The sequence below is a fragment of the Oikopleura dioica genome, chromosome 1 (assembly GCF_907165135.1).
Source record: "Oikopleura dioica chromosome 1, OKI2018_I68_1.0, whole genome shotgun sequence".
Lineage (NCBI taxonomy): Eukaryota > Metazoa > Chordata > Appendicularia > Copelata > Oikopleuridae > Oikopleura > Oikopleura dioica.
Genome location: NC_137291.1, coordinates 4,590,436 through 4,612,003, shown reverse-complemented (window position 1 = coordinate 4,612,003; position 21,568 = coordinate 4,590,436). Strand labels below are relative to the sequence as shown.

At 38.3% G+C, this 21,568-nt stretch overlaps 5 protein-coding genes and 1 long non-coding RNA gene across 6 annotated transcripts; 3 read left to right on the top strand and 3 right to left on the bottom strand.

The window, feature by feature from the left end:
• Positions 1-1,769: 1,769 nt before the first annotated feature.
• LOC145711636 (frizzled-6-like) lies at positions 1,770-5,834 on the top strand. Its single transcript, XM_081789327.1, has 6 exons — positions 1,770-1,924; positions 3,470-3,720; positions 4,024-4,474; positions 4,640-4,860; positions 4,907-5,356; positions 5,453-5,834. The coding sequence occupies exons 1-6, from the start codon at positions 1,920-1,922 to the stop codon at positions 5,740-5,742; spliced, it is 1,668 nt and encodes a 555-aa protein (XP_081645453.1). The 5' UTR covers positions 1,770-1,919; the 3' UTR covers positions 5,743-5,834.
• A 74-nt stretch (positions 5,835-5,908) lies between these two features.
• On the bottom strand, positions 5,909-7,059 carry LOC145711691 (alpha-1,3-mannosyl-glycoprotein 4-beta-N-acetylglucosaminyltransferase A-like). Its single transcript, XM_081789382.1, has 4 exons — positions 6,721-7,059; positions 6,466-6,671; positions 6,187-6,423; positions 5,909-6,053 (listed from the first exon to the last, which is right to left on the bottom strand). Exons 1-4 carry the CDS (start codon positions 7,033-7,035, stop codon positions 5,909-5,911), a joined length of 903 nt encoding a protein of 300 aa, XP_081645508.1. The 5' UTR covers positions 7,036-7,059.
• A 258-nt stretch (positions 7,060-7,317) lies between these two features.
• On the bottom strand, positions 7,318-8,385 carry LOC145711690 (uncharacterized). Its single transcript, XM_081789381.1, has 3 exons — positions 8,382-8,385; positions 7,597-7,794; positions 7,318-7,550 (listed from the first exon to the last, which is right to left on the bottom strand). The coding sequence occupies exons 1-3, from the start codon at positions 8,383-8,385 to the stop codon at positions 7,318-7,320; spliced, it is 435 nt and encodes a 144-aa protein (XP_081645507.1).
• A 1,298-nt stretch (positions 8,386-9,683) lies between these two features.
• LOC145711688 (uncharacterized) lies at positions 9,684-13,711 on the top strand. The gene is made up of 4 exons (XM_081789380.1): positions 9,684-9,933; positions 11,718-11,842; positions 12,548-12,712; positions 13,515-13,711. Exons 1-4 carry the CDS (start codon positions 9,764-9,766, stop codon positions 13,709-13,711), a joined length of 657 nt encoding a protein of 218 aa, XP_081645506.1. The 5' UTR covers positions 9,684-9,763.
• Positions 13,712-15,431: 1,720 nt separating this feature from the next.
• On the bottom strand, positions 15,432-16,729 carry LOC145711687 (uncharacterized). Its single transcript, XM_081789379.1, has 3 exons — positions 16,541-16,729; positions 15,844-16,341; positions 15,432-15,802 (listed from the first exon to the last, which is right to left on the bottom strand). Exons 1-3 carry the CDS (start codon positions 16,712-16,714, stop codon positions 15,704-15,706), a joined length of 771 nt encoding a protein of 256 aa, XP_081645505.1. The 5' UTR covers positions 16,715-16,729; the 3' UTR covers positions 15,432-15,703.
• A 3,865-nt stretch (positions 16,730-20,594) lies between these two features.
• Positions 20,595-21,427, top strand: LOC145695389 (uncharacterized). The gene is made up of 3 exons (XR_014133711.1): positions 20,595-20,715; positions 20,986-21,243; positions 21,280-21,427. It is a non-coding gene; the product is annotated as an uncharacterized LOC145695389 (long non-coding RNA).
• The last annotated feature ends 141 nt before the right edge of the window (positions 21,428-21,568 follow it).

Sequence of the window (21,568 nt, the reverse complement as noted above, 5' to 3'; positions counted from 1 at the left end):
AATTTTCAGTTGCTTATGGTTTTCGAAACGACCAAAAATTATGAAATTTTGGAGGCGAAAAGTCGGGCCAAATTTCTGTCCAGAGGATTTTTAAGGGTATCCAAGCGGTAATCAAAATTTTGGCTGAAATCAATTTCAAATTCAAAACAACCGTTTTTTCCCAATATTTTGTCAATAAGAGCTCTTCCTATCCGTTTCCTGAAAACCCCACAATTAATCCGAGATTGATCCGTTTTTGCAATTTTGGAAAAATTCTAGCTTTGGGTCGATAAGCACCGGGGCGTGATTTTCGATAACGCAGGGAATAACCTACTTCCGTGTCCTATTTTGGGCAACTCGGCTAATTGCGATGGTGATTGGCGATAAGAGACAAGGCTGGAGATAACCTGCTGAGCGATAACAATCCGCAAACAAATTTTTATTAAGAAAAATCTCTCGAAATCCTCGATTCGGTCCGAAAAATGACATTCCTACGCTCGTAGGTTAATTTCACTGAATTAAAGGGTGTCAAAAAATATTCGACGAAAAAATCAAGATTCGACGGTTACCCCCTTAATTTTTCTTTTTCAACTTTATCAGAAAAATTGACTCAAATTTTGCCAAGTCAAAAGCTCAAAAATCAAATCAGCGGGTTCTTGACTTTCATCCTCCTTTTCAGAAATAGAAGTCTTTATCCATCTTTTCCCACGAGGAAAAAACTGGTCGCGCGGCCTGGCAAGAGGTTGAAAAAACACGACATTCACCTAAGCCTCTCCCAGAGAGTTGAAAATGTTTGCTTCCAAAACAGACATGCTAAAGCGGTTTATCCGTGAATAATTGAGATTTGTCGGACTAAATGCTGGGCACCTCAATTGACGAACATGGAATTCAAAATACCAAAAATTAATTATTTTTAAGTTTTTATTAAAAAATTAAATTGAAAAAAAAGCCAAAAACAAGGAAGAAAAAGGTCTTTTCCCGAGGGAGGGAACTTCCAAATGAATTTTAAATTTTTGGAAATGACAAAAGAGGAATTTTTAATTGACAAAAGATTGGCTTCCTTATTGATTCGGTCTTGGCACTGTGCGCGTGCTAGTAATGAAGATGAATTCCCCGCCTGCTTCGCTGCTAATGAGGTTTTTTTCAGTACGGTAATGATTGGATCAAAGCAAAATATTCGGACTCTGAAAGATGTCTCTCTCTTTCTAGCTTGGTGTTCGAAAAATAAGGGTGTTTCAGACCAAAACTAAGGGCAATATTTATTATAAAAGCCAAGAAGGGGATTTTGATGGAAAATTTTCGCAGGGAAAATTTAAATAATTCAATCAAGAAAAAAATTATTCGATAAAATCACTCTTTTTTCCGGAATTAAACTAGTGACACCCTTAATTTTAAGATTCAATCGAAGATTCGTTCTCTTTTTAAGTCAATTTATCAATTATTATAATTAATAAATTAAATAATTAATAAATTGACGTAAAAAGACGACCAATCTTCGATTGAATCTTAAAATTAAGGGTGTTACTAGGTTAATTCTGGAAAAAATTGCGATTTTTATCGAAAATTTTGATGCTGAAATGAGCATTAATGAGTTGAAAAAATTTTTATAGACCGATTCCCAGGAGAGAAGAAATAATAATAAGCTGTACTTGTATATTCCAATAAAGCAGCTGCAAAATAGCAGGTAAACCGAAGGAAGAAAAACAGTACAGGTGGCGCAAACGGTATTTCTGCGCGTTGGTGCGCCGCGCTATCCCGGGTGCGCGCGCAACCGCCGACACCCGGACAAGAACGACGAGCTGCTTTTATCACTTGAATTTGAACACTGGTACGACAAGTACGAAATTTTGAAAAAAGAAAGAAACAAGCCAAGCCCGAGAACTCAAAAAAAATAAAGAGACTTGAAAATTGATGGAATAGAAGAACTAGAACTCGAGAAAATGAGGTAATTCGAAATCTTTTAATAATCAATACAGTATTTTTGTCTACCAGACAAAAATTGTCTGACAGACGATTTTTTTCTATACCGTGGTTTTCCATTTTTAGAGCGCCCACTTTAAGAGCGTTTTTTCGTATAATTTGAAAATGTTGTCATCTGCCAAAATTCCATTTTAAGAGCGTTTTTGAAGATTTTTATTAAAAATCAAAAAATTTTCAGACTGACAGTGAATCATTTATAAAAAAAGTTTGTAATCTTTCACTGCTTTTCTGGTCATTTTGAAGTCGAAGGCTTCGCAGTGTCGGCACTCTCTATCACTTGAACTTGAGGTTCCTCTTCAATCTCCATCGGGGTCGCGGCTCGTGTTTCATCGATTTGAAGCGCCAGAAAATGCTCGACCAGCTCTTCCTCGTCTTCTTTCTCCAGCAAACTTTCCAAAACATCCAAGTCCTCAAAATCTTCAACAGCTCCTTCGAATTCTTCCTCCTTGATCAGCCCAGTATTGATCCAAGAGCGCTTGAAGATTGCTGGACTCATGTTTATGAAGATTTCGTTGGCTTTGTTCACTAGATCTTCCTCCTTGATAATCAGATGATCATGGTCGACGATGAAATCGTCAAGAAAACATCGGATCTTTTTTGTACTTGCAGAACACAAGGTTGTCACAGGGTTGAAAATGACATAGCTACATTTACAATTTGTTTAACGGAAAAATTAAAAATCCCACTGTCATCCTACCTTGATTGAAAAATTTCCAATCTAAGAGCGATTTGAGCGAGGCCTGTCATCCAAAAAACGCTCTTAAAATGGAAAACCACGGTACTTTCAAGGTCAAAAATAATTGCCTCAAAATTGATAATATTTTTGAAAATTATCTTTATTTTCGCGTTTTTTACAGATTTTTTGATCGGCATATTTTTATGAGCTTTTTAAATTCTTAATAAAACTCTTAAAAACTACTTTTTTAAATACCCTCATCACCTTAATCACACTTCACCGATCCCATCTTATCCGATCGATATAAAGAGGAGAACTAAATGCCAAAGTAGTGTATGAAGCTGTCTCCCCATCGCGCATATTTTTAAATATCGCACAGATGGTGGAACTTCTCCCACGTGACCTTTTCCTTTCTCATTTTGACAGTCATTTGAATGCAAACTTTTACATAATGAAGCCTTCATATTAGCTAAATGAGTTTTTTGGCCATAAAAAATTTGAAAAACCTCATTTTCTGTCTGGTAGACAGCTTATTTGTCTACAAGACAAAATTGGACATTTTTATCTGCTAGACATTTATCGTTTGCTAGAGAATTTTTGTCTGCTAGACAATTTTTGTCTGCTAGAGAATTTTTGTCTGCTAGACAATTTTTGTCTGCTAGAGAATTTTTGTCTGCTAGAGAATTTTTGTCTGGTAGACAATTTTTGTCTGGAAGATAATTTTTGTCTGGTAGACAATTTTTGTCTGGTAGACAATTTTTTTCTGGTAGACAGTTTTTGTCTACAAGACATAAATCTTAATTTGTCGACAATTTTTGACGAAATGTTTTTCAGATTAACCCTGATCTTCCTCCAAACATCCTTCGCCGCATTCTGCACCAAAGGAACTCACAAACAATGCGGTTCAAACTTCGCCGCTTACAGCTCTTCTTTTTGGCCAAATCTTCTCGGTCAATGGTCGAGTACAGAAGTCGACGTCACTTTTGGCCATTTTTACCCTCTTCGCCAAATGGAATGCTCCCCTCTTTTGGACCTATTCCTCTGCTCCTCACTTTCCCCTGCATGCGTGGACAGCGATTTATCAGGTAAAAAGCGAATTAAGGGTGTATAATTAAATTGAATTTTTCACGCAGAATTTGAGCGCCCGCCAAAGACAAAATTCAAAATTCGGCGCCAAATATTTCCCAAACAACACGTGTCCCCCGCCGGAAGTTCATCCCTACTTCTGGCTTATCTCCAAATGTGGTCACACTTTGCAACCAGAAATGACATTTTCGTGATATTTTGTTTTGGCGCCGATTTTTTTTTTCGAAAGATTTTCAAAAAAAGGATGAATCACCCTCAAAAGCCTTAATCTTAACCCTAACCCTCCTTCAACATATTTTCAGGAACACTTCCTTATCTCGTCCCCGTGCCACCCTGCCGAGAATTGTGCGAACTCGTCACCTCCTCCTGCGCCTCCCTTATCACCGAATTCGACATCCAATGGCCTGCCGAGTTCTCCTGCGACCGCTTGCCAAGAATTTCCGAAGCTCAGTGCATCCCTCCTCACGATTCCTCAAAACCACTTCCTTTCCAACTCTCCTGGACGTCGACTGAAATCAACGAAGAGAACTCCCAAGAAGCTGATGAGCACTCTCGTTTTTGCCCGGCAGAGCAGATTACCGAAAACTTGGAAATCTCCTACGCCGGAATCGCTGGATGCACCGGCCCTTGTGAGCCGAAAGAAACGACGGAAACAGAGACAAAGCTGGTTCGGCTAGTTGTCGGAATCGTCGCTGCAGCTGGAGCGATTTCTTCTTGCTTTTGCGTCGTTTGCTTTTTCGTCGACAAGAAAAGGTAAATCGACGACCCGGGCTCTCCAATTAGTATTTTTCCCGGAACTCCGGTCGGTAGTTCCAGCTCCGCGAGGAACTTCCGTTTCTTGAATATTCTGTTCACCGAAGCATAAACCACGCTCCATTAAGATTTTGAGATTCTAGCACCACTCATTTCCCTTTTCAGATTCCAGTACCCGGAAAAGCCAGCAGTTTACTTCGCCATCTGCTACTCTGCAATCTGCTTGTTCATTTTACTCGGAATCGTCAGTCCTTCTGGAATCGGCTGCTCAAAGAACAGGCTCGAAAATCTCGCCACGGGGGAAGTTCTTGAGCAAAAAGGGCTGGTGAATGGAATTGATAAGAACTTCTGCACGCTGATTTTTATGGCGAAGTTTTATTTTACAGGTACTTTTTTTCTTGCCATTTCGTTATTTTTACTTGAAAATTGAAGGTGCTGCACTTTGCTGGTGGCTAATTCTGATGATTTCTTGGGCCCTGGCTGCCATTCTCAAGTGGTCCTCCGAATCCATCTCCCAAATCGGCCCGTTTTTCCATCTCTTTTCTTGGACTTTTCCCGCCATTTTGACCTCCACTGCTCTGTACCACCGACTCGTTACCGGCGATGCCTACCTCAACTCCTGCGCCTTATCTACCTCAACATTCGCCAACTGGGTCCTCCTCTTCTTCCCCACTGTTGGTTTTTTCTTCACTGGCTCAGCAATCTTCATGGCGGGTTTATACGCGCTGAGAAAAGATCTTGCTCCGAAGTCGAAATCTGCTCTTGTTGTTCATCGAATCATCTTGTTTACGATTTTCTTCATGTTGCCGAAATCTGCCTTTTTGTTGGTCAAGTTTTACGAAGCGGATCATAAAGCGGTCTGGGAAATGGCTGTTCTTGAAGGTAATTAATCCCTTTTCTTCATTTTCAACCAATCAAGAAGCAGAAAACATGCGTCCAGCCAATCAGAAACGCGCATTTCTAATTTTTCTTTTTCAGGCTCAAACTCATCAGGAATCGCCTTTATCCTCCTCGAAAAGCTCCTCCCCCTCCTTCCCGCTTTCGCTCCCCTCGTTTGGGCGGCAAATCGAAAGTCTCTAGAACGCTGGGGCAGCTCGACAGCCTCTTCGGTCCTGACAAACTCAAGTTTCGTCGGAAAATCGGCCTCGGAAAACTCTGATTCTCAGTCCGTGAAATCAAGGAAGAAAGCAGAATCGATCGTAAGCTCTAGAGAGGATGAGAGCTTATTGGGAAGAATTCCGTCTGTTCCGGACAATTTGCTTGTATAAAAAAGAAGTGAAAATAATTTAACGCTGTAAATATAAAAAAACTTCAAGTTCAAAAAGTGAAAAAACATTTTATTTTTTCGATTTTTTATCCTTTTCGCAACTTTAGCTTTGAAGACTACAGAAAATAAAATAAAAATTCTAAAAAGAAAAAAAAACAGCAAAAACGTTATCTATGGATGTCGATTTTATGAAGAAGAAAAGCTTCGTGGCCACTTGGGACTTCGATTTTGAAGGCGTTGATGATTGTTTCTCCAGAACTGTATTTGCTCATTGAACAGGTTGTTTTTACGCCAAGATTTGTTGTTTTCGCGCTTTTCAGCGGGTTTAATTGGAAAGAAATTATTTGCAGCAAGATTTTCTAAAGAAAAAACTATAAAATTATTATTTTTATCATAAATTTGGAACTGAAACGTAACTAACTATAAGTGTCAGTATAAAGTAAACCCGTTCCCATGATAACACTGAGAAAAATCCAAAACATCTTTCCATCCTTCTCCATTCACATCCGCAAAGATCCTCGTTGTTGTCGGAATTTTCGATTGAGATCGACTGCTCGGCTGGCCGGCGGCCTTCGTCCCGTGGTAGAAAATAAAGTCTTTTGGCGACTGAAGGTGGCGGAAAGAAATTTTAATTGTTGTCTTCTTATCTTTTACTGGAACAACTTCGATTGTCTTAGAAGACCTAAAATGGTTCTGAAAATTGAAATCAAGGAAGAAAACGCACTTGTAAATCGCTTCCAAGTCTGATAAATTGATGTTGTCAGTGCACCAGATTTTCGAGGCATCAGGGTTTCCTTGCGCCCTTTCCACCAGATGCTGGACTTTTCCGTCGAGCGATGAAATCGAGCCAATATGACTGAGGAGCGGAGTTTTCGAGGTGCAGGAAATCGCGACTTTTCGAATTTCTGCTTGGCACTTTTTTTTGTCCCACTTCAAAATGATTCGTTTTCTTATCAAAGAAAAATTGCTGTTTTTCTACCTCGGGGGAGCAAACTTTCATTCTTATATAACTCCAATAGATCCAATCAATCGGCTTTACATCAAAAAACAACTTGCTATAGTGCGTCAGCGCCTGCAAACTCTCGCTTTTGAACAATTTTCCAATAAAACCAAGCGGTGAAAATTCCAGCGAAAACCAGTCTTTTTTTTCGAGACTTTTTAACTGATTGCTGATGAAATTGAAGAAACCGGCGTTGATTTGAACATCGTCTTCGAGTTGTAAATAGAGCGGAAATTTCATGGCGTTTTCCCAGAGGAAAATGTAGTCGAGAGCTTGCATGGTTCGCCAGGACATTCGCTCGACAGAATCGCCGAAAGTTGGGCTTTTTTGGCTTTGTTTTTCGAGATTTGCGAGATTTTCGAGGTTTTTTTTTGAACGATTTTTTGGCGTGGTCTCACGAATCGACAAAAAATCACGACAAATTTTGCGTGGTCGGCTACTCGGCTTCTGATTGACTGGTTGGCCGGATCAAGGTTTCTGATTGGCTGAAAATTTCTTCGCAAAATTTGTCTGGATTTTCGGTGGTCCCTGACAACTCCCAGTTTTTATCGTGAAAACTCATGAAAACGACCTCTATCAGCGCATCCAAATAAGCAAAACCTTCCTGATTGGCTTGTCAAAGTATTCATGGTAATAATCATCGGGAGCCATTAAAACCGCGAAATCTTCCCCAAGTTCATCTTGATACTCTTCTTTCAATTCGTCGAAATATTCCTCGTCACTTTTTCCTGCGAAAAGAACGATCGAAATTTTGAACGTTTCCGATTCTTTGAAGTTCTTTAGATCAGTCTTTATTGAGCTCAGCGTATCTAGAAGAAGAAAATCGTCATTGTTGATTTCAAAAATGTTCTGTACCTTTGAGATAGCTTTCTGCAGCTCTTTTGACCGTTGGAATTCCGATGAGAAGATGCGTCTCTCCAAGCGAATTCGACCAAATTGGCCCGTAGTCTTTTTGCTCGGGATTATTTTCGCCGTAGAAATCGTAAATTGTGAATTGAAATTGGAATAATTTTTGTTCATTGCAAAACTCGGCGAATTTTGTGAAGAGGAAGACTTTTTCATGGTCAATTTAATATTCAAAAATCGAGAAATCATCACTATCAACTTCAATTAACGATGATTATTCTGTTTAATTTGAAATAAAAAATATTCATAAATAAATTTTACTCAATAAAAATTTTTATTCATTAAGGACCCCCCCGTCAGCTTTTTTCGAAAAATCAAATTTCGGAATTTTAAAATTTTGACCCCGGGCTTCATTTTTTGGGGGTCTATCTCGACTCTAACACCCCCAAAATCGCATTTGAAAATTGGACTTTTCGTCGAAAAATGACGAATTCGCCCTTATTTTGGCAAAAATATTGATTTTTCTTGGTCAAATATTCCTCCTATCAAGTTTTTGAAACAAGTTTAACCTGAGGATGCATTTAAAACCAAAAATATGGTGTTTTTGAAAAATTCCATTTTTTGAAGGAAAGAGCTGACGGGGGTCCTTAATTTAAAAGATATTTATAAGTTGTTAATTATAAATTATTATTATGAATAAGTTATTCAGAATAACAATTAAAAATTGTATAAAAATTTTTTAAATAATTTTTTGCTAAAAAATCATAAAAATAATTTATTTATTATTATTTAACTCATATTCAATAAATGTAAGCAACCAATTTCCTGTAGCCGCCAAGCCAATAAGAGAAGAAAGTTTCAGTCGTCTATAAATTTTCATTATTTTTCCTTTTCACATTTTCTCGGTTTTTTGTTTCAATTCTCCAGAATTTCGCGAATATTTGATCTCTCGCCGCGGAGAAAAGGTCAAAACGATATTGTTGAATCTTCAAATGTTCAATTTTTCAGACGGGCTCACTTTCTTTGTTTCCCTTCCAATTTTTTTTTCTGAAAAGAGTTTTTTTTTACGTTCGAGTATGAGTATTTAAAAGCATAATTGCAAGGTGATACAAAAGAAGGAAGACGGAAGAAAAGCTACACAGTTTTACGATGTCAAAAATAAAAGCGTTTTTACGAAAAAAGCATTATAGGAGGCCCCTTTTTCATCGCTTTTCCTAGAAGTTTCTCTCTAAATTTTATGAATGAAAATTATCCCAAAAAAAGCAAGTTGGAAATATACTCTAGAATCGAACGAAATAATGAGCGATCTTTTCTCTTGGCCAAATTTCTCCCTCTTTTTTCTCTGCTTCTTTGACTGTACTAAAGGAGCTTCGGAGAAGGGGTGATTAGATCAGACTGTCAAATTAAGGACCACACGTCGAAAATTTTCCTTTTCGAAAGGCGATTTGAGTTCAGTACTCGATTTAAGATCTCTGAAATCATTAAATCATCAACGCGCTAAAATGCCGATTATTTTCATAAAAATGTCACTTTTTTACAATTAATTGCTTCAAAGATTAATTGAGCGTTTTAGACTCGAAAAAATGTCAAGACGAAAATATGCTTAAAAAGATAAAACATTATCTTTACAAAAAGGTCCCTTAAAATTGGGAGGAATCTGGAACCGACAAAAATTTCGACAAATTTTACGTGGAAATTTTAAACCAATCAGAAGACTGGATTCGGTAAACCGGCCAATAAGCAGCCGAGTAGCCGCCAACGCAAAATTTTACGAATTTTTTTTTGTCGGTTCAAGATACCACCCCCTTAAAGTTTGTCTCCGAAATTGATGAAACCCTTATTTCAATACACCCAAACACGGATTTGTTGATGTTAATGGATCCTAAAAATATGCCCTAATTGCGAAGAACCATTTCTGCCAAGAGATTCGTTTTTATTCAGAAAAAACTACAACTGATCCTAATAAAATTACCACTTATTTATCATGACAACTCATGGCGCGCAGATGCGCGCTAGAAGATTCGCCCTCTCGCGCCACCAATTTCGCGCATAGCATTTTCTCGACCGTGCGTCGCGCCGCAATCCACCGCTGCTTTTCTTTCTATTTCTAGTTTTGCAACGACACTTGGATAACAAGCTCATTTTTAACCGAATCGCAAAATTAGAAGAAAAAAAAATGAGAGATTTCTACATAATCGAAGATTACTTAAAAATTGTTAAAGGAGAGATAAAGAAGATAGATACAGTCGGAGTTTTGAAGACGATCAATTTTGTGGTCAAATTTGCGAGTTTTTTGTTCGGAGTCATGTTTATTTATGCTGGCTTCAGTGAGATGATCATTTTCAGGTGAGAAAAAATGATGATATTTCTGCCATTTTTTCTAATCAGTTTTAATTTTTTTATAAATTTCGAGCCTTTCTGGCCAAAAAAAATTCGCAAAAAATCAAGGGCAGAATCAACAATCGGCAATGATTTTTCTGGATCAGGCTTTTGATTGGCCAGTAAGCTTAATACAGCAATCTTATTGGTCATCCAAAAATGCACAGGTTTGACAACTCCAAAATTAAGCAAAAATAAGGGACAAAACCAAAAAATAAAAATGTATTTTCGGATAACCAATAAAATTGCTGCATTATGCCTAACAGCCAATCAAAACCCTGATCTAGAAAATCACTCCCGTTTTTTTGTTTGACCAAAAAAGGGGATTTCTATGCAAAAATTCATGAATAAAACTAATTCAATGGCCATCCCCTTATTATTGCGGAGTAACCCTTATCCTAAAAATTTTATAGAAAAAAAATTTCAGAAACATGATTTACACAAAGACAATCATCTTTCTTTTGCTCGCGAGATTATTTTTCACGGAGCTAAAACTAAACATTGGAGCATCCGTTGTTGAGCAGCCCAAAACGGCGGTGTTTTTAGACAAAACACATGCACGTAATGATCTCCGAGAAAATTGAGTGAGTCATGTTTAAATTTTGGATCATCTCAAAATCGATGTCTCTAAACTCCCGCCACAGCTGTAAAACATGGAAAAACAAGCTTTTGGCAAAAACAAGGTTATAACCGCATTTTTCAATTGATTTCGAAATCATGAACTTCATTCTTTTATATTAAATTACTGAAGAAAAAAGAAGGAAATCGGATTCATGAAAATCGGATATATGAGCGGCCGTGTCGGCCGATGTTTCCAAAAGAAACATAATCAACTTCTCGATCCAATTTGCCAAATCGCCATGCGAATCTTTCTAAATTTCATAATATGCATTTCCATCATTTTTATATCCCCCGAGCTCATCCCTTTTCTTAGCTTCTCCAGAGGAATTACAGAGATTTTTCCTTTTTTATCATAGAGACACCCTTAATTTTTCTGCCAAAATAATGTTTTAACCAAAAATGAAGGCTTAACCCATCTTTTAACTCGAAAAATAAGGGTTTCACTATGAAATATGCTAAAGTTATAACATTTCAATTTTTACATAGAGACACCCTTAATGTTTAAGCCAAATTAACTTCTGACCAAAAATGAAGGTGCAATTCTTCTTTGGACTCGAAAAATAAGGGTGTCACTACGAAATTCGCAAAAGATTTAACGTTCCAATTTTTTGATAGAGACACCCTTAATTATTCAGCCAAAATTATCTTTCCACGAAAGATAAGGGTGCAGCCCTTCTTTTGACTTGAAAAAATAAGGGTGTCGCTATGATATTTTTAGAAATAACGGTTTAAAAATTATTATATGAAAAATTTCTTAATTAAATTTTATCACCCCATTTTTGACTAAATTAAAATTTTGCAAAAATCGCAAATGAAGGAAATTCCATCCATTTGATAAGAAAATGTCAGGAATGCTAGGAAGACTGCCAAATCTCGTCCGGAGAGATCGTAAGAAGCTTCCGGTCCACGGCGAAATTGCCACTTTCAAGTGCTCTTTCCGAAATTACTCAGATTTTTTTCTCTAAATCGACATAAAAATTGAATCAATGATTCAGAATCATTGATTTATTCCGACAAATTTTCGTTCACGGCAACGCGCTTATCAAAAAAGACGCGACGATATTTTTATCAGATTAATCGTTCTGTCATTTATTGAAAATTGAAACAACAGCTCAATTCTTTTTATTCAGCCACGAATATTTGGACTTGATTTTCTTCACGACGCCGATTTTGTGGATTGTTTCGGGATTTCTGCTGCTCATTTCGTTCGGCATTGGAGTGCTCGGCATGGCGCGGGAAAACGTCGTCGCAATTTGTAGGTCGCGCTCGGGACAAACGAGCGAATACTTTTTTCGTTGTTTTGAACAAAGAGCAATTTACAGTACATAACAGAGCTTTTGGGTCAAAATTTTTTTTTCTCTCAAAATTGTCGATTTTTCGACAAAAAATATTCATCTAAAAAGCAAAACTCGAATTTTTATGTTTCTTCAATTTGATTGGCCCTTCAGCCGAAGTAGGCAATCTGATTGGCCTTTCTGCCGAATAAGGCACTCTGATTGGCCTCTCAGCCAAATATGGCAATCTGATTGGCCCCTAGCCGAATAACGCAATCTGATTTGCCTTTCAGTCGAATAAGGCAATCTGATTGGCCTTTTTTTAATCTTCATTTTTGACAAAATTATCGTATTTTTGTCGATTTTTTGGATGTTTACGGCTGTAGATATACTGTTTTCTAAAAGTACTGTATGTAAATATCTGCTGATAAGAAAATCAAGAATTGTATATTGTATCTTATCGGCTGATACTATCAGCCTAAGGCTCCTCAAACATAAATCCTCTTTATACCCAAAATAGCCTTCATCAACACGTACAAAAACATCGCGATAACAATCAATAGCCACGTTCTATTTTCCTCTCCTTCTTTCGGAAAATGACAACGTCTCTATTAATAACTCCTAGTTATGTCAAAACAATTTTGAATTAGATACTAAGTGTCCATAATTGCAATTCTCCCTTTTAGTCGCCGAAGGAGTCGTTCTTCTATTCGCTGGAGTGGTGCAATCCGTCACCAGGAACATCTTGATCAAAAGCGCGCCGGAGACAAAAGAAGACATCGCAGATCTTCACAAAATTTTCAGGAAGATCATGGCGACCTACGAGCCGCATTCGAAGATTCATACTTTTGGTAAGAAAAAGACGCTTCGTTAGAATTTAAAATTGCCCAATTTTCGGCTGCCAAAATATTTGTAAAGCGTCTAAGGGACGAAAAGACACGCGAAAAGACAGGTCTGACATGCTATTCACACGTCGGACTGGCACTCGTATTTCTACGATTAACCCGTACTTGTCGCTTGGCACTAATATTTAACCCGTCACGTTTTTGGAGATAAGTTTGTACACCTTCAATTTTTGCTTTAAAAAGACGAAAAATTCAAAGCAGAAATACGCTTTTGGCGTTATCGAAGGTAGTACCCTTAAGATGTTTCAAGACTTATCACGAAAAGCCGCGTAGCGGCTTTTAAAAACGAAGCCGCGAAGCGGCTTCGCCAGAGTCAAAAGATAGCTACCTTTGATAATCTGGCGAAGCCGCTTCGCGGCTTCGATTTAAAAGCCGCTACGCGGCTATTCGTGATAAGTCTTGAAACATCTTAAGGGTACTACCTTCGATAACGCCAAAAGCGTATTTTGAACCGCTACGCGGCTTTTGGAGAGAGTTTTGGCCCTTTAAATTTTTCTCTAGTTTCATCATCTTTCGCTTTGGAAGGTCGATTACGTTTCCATGTCTCGCCGACCGGTTATGTTATTCAAAAGGGCGGAAGCGTACTCTTGTTTCTGCCATCCAATTTGTCTCACTCTCCCTTTCTCTCGAGACGTTCTACGACACGGACGTTCTTTTTCAAGTGCCCTTGCTTAATTTAAGAATAAAGAGGGCTTCTTCTAAAATTGACAGATCATGATGAATTCTCGTAACTTCGTTTTCTTTCAAGACATTCTTCAAAACGAGCTGAGCTGCTGCGGCGTGGTGGATCATCAGGATTGGACTTGGGAGCGCGTCCCAGCTGAGGTAACAGATAACGCCCACTGCTTCTTTTTTATGCAGAAGGCCTTATCGCCAACGAATAAATCCAGCTTTCGAGTCAGAGGATTTGAATCGTTTTTGCTTAGACAGACAAATTCAAAATAATAAAATTTGCGAAAATTTTCGGGAAAATTAATTTTTCAAGAAATATTGAAAATTTTCGAGAAAATTTATTTTTCAAAAAAATCGAAAATTTTCGAAAAAATTTTTTCAAAAGAAAAATCGAAAATTTTCGAGCTCGAAATTATTTTTCGAATAAGATGGCTTTTGAAAGTTCAATTTTTCATAGAAAAATTTCGTTAATTTTAAATTAATTTTGCAGCTTCGCCAAAAGGATACTTCGCGAATCCAATTTACCCCGACTCGTGTTGCCTGAACGAAGCTGACGTGGGCCAAGAAGGCTATTTTGAGCAGCACGTGTGTTTGGCTCTTGAAGAACGATCTGGAAGGGTGGGGCGGCGAATGCACGCGGTGGGATGTCTTCCTACTTTTGTAGATTTTATCAGGCAAAGGAGCGACTTTCTCTTGCCGTTTATATTTGCTTCAGGAATGGGGTTGGAAAAGAGTTTTTGTCACGTGAGATTGTTACGTGAAAATGTCGAAAAAACAATGCTGACAAAACTGCAGAGAAAAACGACAAATTCGGAAAATCTCGACATTGTCAACAGAAAATGTCGACATTGTCAACAAAAATGTCGGCATTGTCAACAAAAATGTCGACATTGACAACAGAAAATGTCGACATCATCAACAAAAAATGTCGACATCGTCTACACAAAATGTCGGCATTGTCAACAAAATATGTCGACATTGTCGATTGAAAATGTTTATATTGACAATAGAAAATATTGACAACAATCCGTGTTTTTCGTCAAAAATTGTCGATAGCAAGTCCAATTGTCGAATTTGTAGTCACGTGTTAATCGTTGTTTGGAAAAAGAAAGCTATTTCAAATAATACATTAAGATGAAATACCGCGGCTTAAAAATTATTTCCGTCCGTTTTCTAACCGTCACGTGCCTCATTCCACCGCAATCGGAACTTGTCATTCTTTTCCATTTCTTCTATTTTTCTTTCTTGGCGGAGTTCAAAATCGACTCTGTTTCTTTTTCGCGGTCGGAGAAGCCAGTCTTGAGGTCAAAAAACGTGAAATTTTTAAGCTCCTTTTTCGCTACTTTTCCAACCCAAAATGAGCGTTTCTCCTGATTCTTTTCGGCTTACTGACGATTTGGTACAGTTTCGCGTTTCATCGATTTTGAAGCAAGAAGCGGCATTTCGCGATTATTGCGAAACTTATGGAACACGGCAGATCAAGCAGCGCGACTCAAGTGAGGATTTGTCGAATTCGAGCGCGTCCAAAGACAGTGGAAATTCGATCGTGAGGAAGGACTCCTCGGAGAGTTGAGAACGGTTTCCTCCATCTGTACAAATATACATTCAACTGTAAAAATTAAATAATCAAAATTGAGAATTCAGACAATTTTTTCATGTTTTTGATAAAGGCCCAAGAAACTGTCTGGTATAAATTATGAATGATGCAATTTGCTAACAAAAAATATAAATGTCGACATTGTCAACAAAAGCAGATTTTAAGAAATGAATATTAGAAAAATATATTTAAGAAAATAGTCAACAGAAAATGTCAAATGAAAAATGTCAGCAAAAATGTCAACGAGAATTGTCAGTAAAATTTGTCAACAAAATGTCGATATTTAGACAAAGTGCCGACAAAGAAAAAAATGTCGACATTGTCAACAAAAACTATTTATCAAAATGTCAAGAAAATTTGTCATCTAAATTCTCAAAGGGCGTTCAACATGAATTATTTGTTTATTTGAGAAGCGTGAACAGAAAATGTCTAGTAGACAGTTTGTCTAGCAGACTTTTTCATCTCCAATTTTACACCCTCCATCTCATGAACCAATTGCATATCGATTTCATCAATAATCATCGCTTTCGAAAAACCAGCATTGGAAGTTTGCACCCCTTGCGCCTCCACCGGTCGGTTGTCGATGATCATCGCGCCTCGGGCAATGCCAAACTGGGTAGCAACAGCAACAGGGGCGATTCTTGAAGCCTTGATGACTTTTTCGTTGACTAATACTGCGGCGGCGGCGAAATCGCAAATGCAAAAGTTGGTAAAAGAGGTTTTGAAAAGATCCCCATCTTTTTGCAGCGCTCCCAGAGCCACTTTCCCTAGAAAAAATTAGGAAAGAGTTTTCGAAAAGAAAAATCACCTTTGTCGTTTTTTGGTCAGGATGAAAATTGATCTTTTCCCCGAGAAATTGTCCCTTGAGCGTCGTTTCCCAAGTCACGATTTTCGGAACCAGCAAAGCCGGCATCTTCGCAAAAACAGAAGCAGCCGCCTCTGGATCGTGGTAGAAATTAAACTCGGCCGCGGCGGTAGTATTTCCACTTCCCCAGCTCGTTCCTCCCATAATCGTCAACGACTTCCACTTTTTCGCGACATTTGTATCGAGCGTCATTGCAAGGGCCAGATTCGTCAATGGCCCAATCGCTAGAACTTCCAATTCGCCCTCGAATTCGGCGGAAAGGTCACAAATGCCCTGGACGGCGTTTGGCTTGATGAGGGATTCGTCGATTTCGACATCGTTTTCGGTCACGTCGCAAAGCCCGTTTTTCCCGTGGAAAGGAGTTTTCTTCCAATCTTGATTCTCAGCGACCAAAACAGCGTCGGATCCGACAAAAACTGGAATTTTTCCTGAAAATTCTTGCTTTCGAATCGAAAAAAGGCCGAAAAGGGGGAGGTGTCTGAAACCGACAAAATTTACGTGGAAATTTTCAACCAATTAGAAGCCTGGATTCGGCAAACCCGCCAATCAGCAGCCAAGAAGCCGCCCACGCAAAATTTGTCGAATTTTTTTTGTCGGTTCAAGACAACATCCCCGAATAGGCCGTGATTTTGGGGTTTACCTGCAAATTATTTAATGTAAGAAGTTTGAGAGCATTTTTCGCGCCAATTGAAGCAGCGCAATTTCCATGAACAACTGTAATTGCCACGACTTCGACATCCTTTCTATTGAAAAGAAATTGCAACGCGCAGATGTCATCAACTCCGGGATCACAATCGACGAGCACTTTTCGCATTTTCTCTAGGCAGATTCTGAACTTGTTTGAGGCTTTGCAAAAAGAGTCAATATTGAATTTGGCTAGAGGCAAATGGAGGATTCCTGAGTCTAGAGAGAGGAAATAAAAATTAGCGGAAATAAAAAAGCTGAACTCGGCAATCTGAAAGCGAAAAAGGGTGGTCGGCGCCGACCCCAGGCCGAAGAGGATACCGATGAAAGTTTTTGACAATTCTTTCTAGCGCCCCTTTTTAGAAAAAAACACAAATCAACGTCGCCAAAAATCCCAAATCGCTTCGCCCCAACCACAGTGGCGATTATTTTCGCAAGCAAAATTCCTCTTCGTAATTGGAAGGGCGAGAGTGACAGCACAAAAAAATGGCTCATTTCGAATTCATAGAAGCACCTTGCGAGCATACTCTTGATGTTTGTGGGGCGCGTCAGGGGCACTTTAATTAACAACCGCAAAATTCGGTAAATGCTGGTTTTGCCATGTTCATGAAAGACTCAGAGGGCGCTCTTTCTTTATGACCCGAAATTAAGGCTCAATTTTTTCCTCTCGAAAATATCGAAAATGGGAAAAATGAAAATCAATTTCGTTTTTCATTTTCATTCCATAATTCGTTTTTGCAAAATATGCATAACTGCTCTTCAAATTTAATAAAATTTGCAAAACGCAAAATTTTCTGCAATCTGCGTGGTGCCGCGTCAGCTTAGCAAAATCAAACTGTCCGCGGTGTTTCTCAGCTAGGAAGTTTCTAATTGCAATTTTGCTTCTTTCAAAAGGTAAAATGACAAATCGACCACGAATTGGCAATTGTGCTCATTTTCCACTTCATTTTTTGAAATGAAAAACGTGTGCGTTGAAATTCAAATTTCAAGAGCAGCACACGCAGAGGCACTCAAAAGTTATTCAAAGCTGGCGAATAAAGCATCCTCTCTAAGCCACCACAAACACATAACTTTTCAATAAGGATTTCTGAGTGAAAACCTTACCCCCTTTTTATTGGCTCATTGGAAAGAGCGTTAAAAGTTATCTTAGATTCGCCCAAAAAAGGATGAAATTTCCCTCGAAATGACGTCATGGTACGTGACCAAAGTTCCAAAAGTACCAAAACTTTGGACGCTCCGCATTTTCGATCCACTTTAGCTATCAGGGCATGTGATAGTGGAAAATGATTGTCGCGACGAGAGCTATGCGTGCATCTAGGTTTCATCCCTTCAAAATTTTTTCAACCCTTTATCACTAGTACCTGATTTTCATAAAAGGGATGAGATTTTTTCGAGGGATGAAACCTAAATGCACACCAAGATCTCGATCAGACGATCATTTTCATGTATTGCATGTCATGATAGCTCAAGCGACATGAAAATGGTAAGCGTCCAAAGTTTGGTACTTTCGTAACTTCCGTCACGTGCTATGACGTCATAAGTTCGAAAATTCGCCAATCTTTCCGACTCAACTAGGGTAATTTTTACGCTTTTTCAGATGAGCCAATAAAAAGGGGGTAAGGATTTCACTCAGAAATCCTTATTGAAATTCGTCATTACTGGGTTCACGTGATTTGAAGGGGTTCCTCTTTAGAATAAGTGACTCAACATTTTTGCCATTTTCGCCAAATCAAGTTCATTCTTCAAGAACTTTTATTTTCCATCCATTCATTATTTAATTTTTCAAATATTGCGGCTTGAAAGTTCGAAGAGTTCTCATTTTAACTTTTAAATTTTTATAAGAAGAAATTTTAAATTAAAAAAATAATAATTGAAAAAGCTCTTGTCAATTTTAAGATAAGGGTCTGACCTACATAATCCACTTAAAAAGATTCTAGACCTTATTGTAAAATTTCGAGGAATTCGGCCGTTTATATAGCCTATTTTGGCCGAGATGCCAATTTTGAGGGGTCCTCACGTGGCAAAAGTGAAGGAATTTTTAAAAAGCTCTTGTCAATAGTAAGATCTAAGATAGATCTTAAATTCTAACACTGAAGGACATTCTCACTATTTACAAGTGCAGAGGAATTCAAGCTCAAAGTAGGCCTGAGCGATTACTATACCCTTAACTTTAACTTTATATAATCATTTCTAAAACGAGAAGAAGTGTTGTCACTCTTCCCTGGATGCCGCCGTTCTTGATGTGAAGGAGCGGGACGAAGTGTCTCTTTCCGAAACGCATTCCGGAAGACGACCTCTGCTGAATGACGCGCCCAGGTCTCAGATAACTGTCGGAACCGGATCATCCGACAGATCATCTCGGCTCAAGAAGATCTTCTCCATTTTTTACGAAGCGTTTTTTAGAAAAAATCGTCAAGAAAAGGCCTTTTCCCGAAATCGAGAAGCCGCGAAATCACGATTACGTAAAGGCGAACCGTAAATATTTTAGATCCTAGAAAGAGGTTAATGCCAGGAGGAATTAAGAGGGATTCGAAGCGCGTCCTCGCGAAAAATGTTCGACCTGTGTAATCGCCAGATTATGACACGATCTTTAATCTTCTCAAAAAAGCGCCAAAGAACTTTCTTGTTCAATTTTTCTTAGAAATAATTGGATAATTGAATAAAAACTCTCGAATTTGACAGAATTTAAAAATGATTAGGAATTGGCAGAATATTCCTAATCATTTAAATTTTCTTCTCTTATCGTAGTGACACCCTTATTATCGAAATGATGGCACAAATCGACAAAAATTGTGACAAAATTGACCAAAATCTTGGTCAAATTTTAGTAAAAACTTGTTGTCTTGATTTGATTTGTTGAGTTTTGTCGCGAGATGCCACCATCACGAGAATAAGGGTGTCACTACGATAAGAAAAAATTTATGATTTGGAATTCTGTCAAATTTCTGTAAAATTAAAAAGTTTTTAGTCAATTATTTCAAAGAAAAATCAAACAACAAAATTAGAATAAGGGTGTCACTGCGATAAAAAAAGGAAATCTGCAGTCATTGATACTTTTTGATAAAAATACCCCTAAAGCCATCCACATCATATTTCCTTGAAAGTTATACTCAAACGAGTGCTCGTCAAAATTAAAAGCGGAAACGCGATAAGACATTTTCGCAAACAGAATACGCTTTGGTGCTTAGATAACATAATTTTCCTCTTCTTATCTCTCCACAACGCCCCTGACTTACGAATACCGCTTTAGAAGAGGCCGCCTCGTTTCTGCTGAAGAAAATACAGTCGTTTTAAAAATAATCCGTGCGTTTATCCATTCTTTGGAAAATTGAAAATTGCATTGTCCAAGATTTGGAAATGAAACTCGCCATTTTAGCCCTCGAAATTGAATGAAACTGAAAAAATGCTTTGGCGAAATTTTCATCAGTCTCAAGTATTTTTTCTCTGTCGATATAGGACGCCCTCGGAGCAGAGTTATGAAGATATGATTCATATGCAGAGATTTTGTCGAGAAAAAGAGTTTTCTGATGAAGAGGAAGTTCTTTTCATGAAGAAAGATCGGGATAACGACGATGAGTTCAAGAACCTGTATCTTAGCCTGAGTCAGGGTCTGAGAACCCTGAGGCTTGGCTCGGCAAACTGTGGAGAAAACCTGAATCAGGGTCTGAAAGAACTTTAATGAAAAGCCGCGCAGCGGCTTTTGAAAACGAAGCCGCGAAGCGGCTTCGCTAGAATTATTTATAGATTTTATTGGTAGTATTCCCGAAGCCGCGCAGCGGCTTCGTTTTTAAAAAGCCGCTGCGCCGCTCTCATTTTAGTTCTTTCAGACCCTGACTCAGGTTTTCTACACAGGTTGCCGAGCCCAGCCCTTAGGCGAGAGAAAGGTTGCGGTTTAGTTTTCAGTAAACTAAACTAAACTAAACTCCGCTTCTCCAAAGTAGCCGTTTTCATCATTGCGGCTTCGTTTTTCACGCCCTTACTCAGGGTTTGGACACAGGTTCCGGAGCTCCGTAATGACGATGACGAGGAAGAGGTACTTCATTGACGGTTTTTTGTTCAGGCTTTTCTAGGACGATGGAAGCTCTTCTGATGATGATGATGATGGCGGATCTCCAAATGGTGATGATGCAGGTAATTTTTATTCAAAGAATATGATAATCGATTTTCGAATAAATCATCAGAGAAAAATTTTGGTGTGATTTCGATCGATGCCGGTCAAGGTTTTCAATTTGGCGAAAACATACTCGGTAATCTTCTTATTAAAATTTTCGGTAGCTTCTTTGTCCTGGTTGTCTTCAATAAAATGATTGAAGACGGAAAATTTGTAGAACAAATGGGAAAAAAATTTCTTGGAAGAAAATATTTTTGAAGATTTTGTCTTTCATTTTTTTTCTCATTCAGATGTTACAGCTGAGCTCGATCAAGCAAACGACGTTGACGACTTCGACGATGACGACGATGGAGGAGACGATGACGAAGACGAAGAGGATCTTGGTGATTTTGAGGACGAAGAAATTGAAGAAGCAGAGCGGCAGATAAATGGAATGTTCCAATGTTACGAGCGAATCAGCATTGATATCGAAGAGTGCAGCGGTGGCTCAGAAGACGAGAGTGAAATTGAATTCGCTTTGACAAGAGATGAAATTGCTTATTTACAAGGTTTGTTTTCTCGAGACTTGTCGGTGAACTTTTAAGATTTGGAGCAACAAATGGCCTTTCTTGAAGGCGACTGCGAAGAATCTGAGGACAATGACGACTGCGGGAACGACTGCGATGAATACTGTGCCGATGACAACATGGATGACCTCGATTATAGCAGCGTTGAGTAAATACAGTGTCAATCTCTTTTTCTGCTCTGTGTAAATTCCCATCTTTAATGATGTCAAAAAGCAGATGTTGATTCTCGCAGGGTGAAAATTGAACGACAACTTTTCAAGAAAAAACTTTTATTTCGAATAAAAAAATTGCAAAAATCATTTTCTTT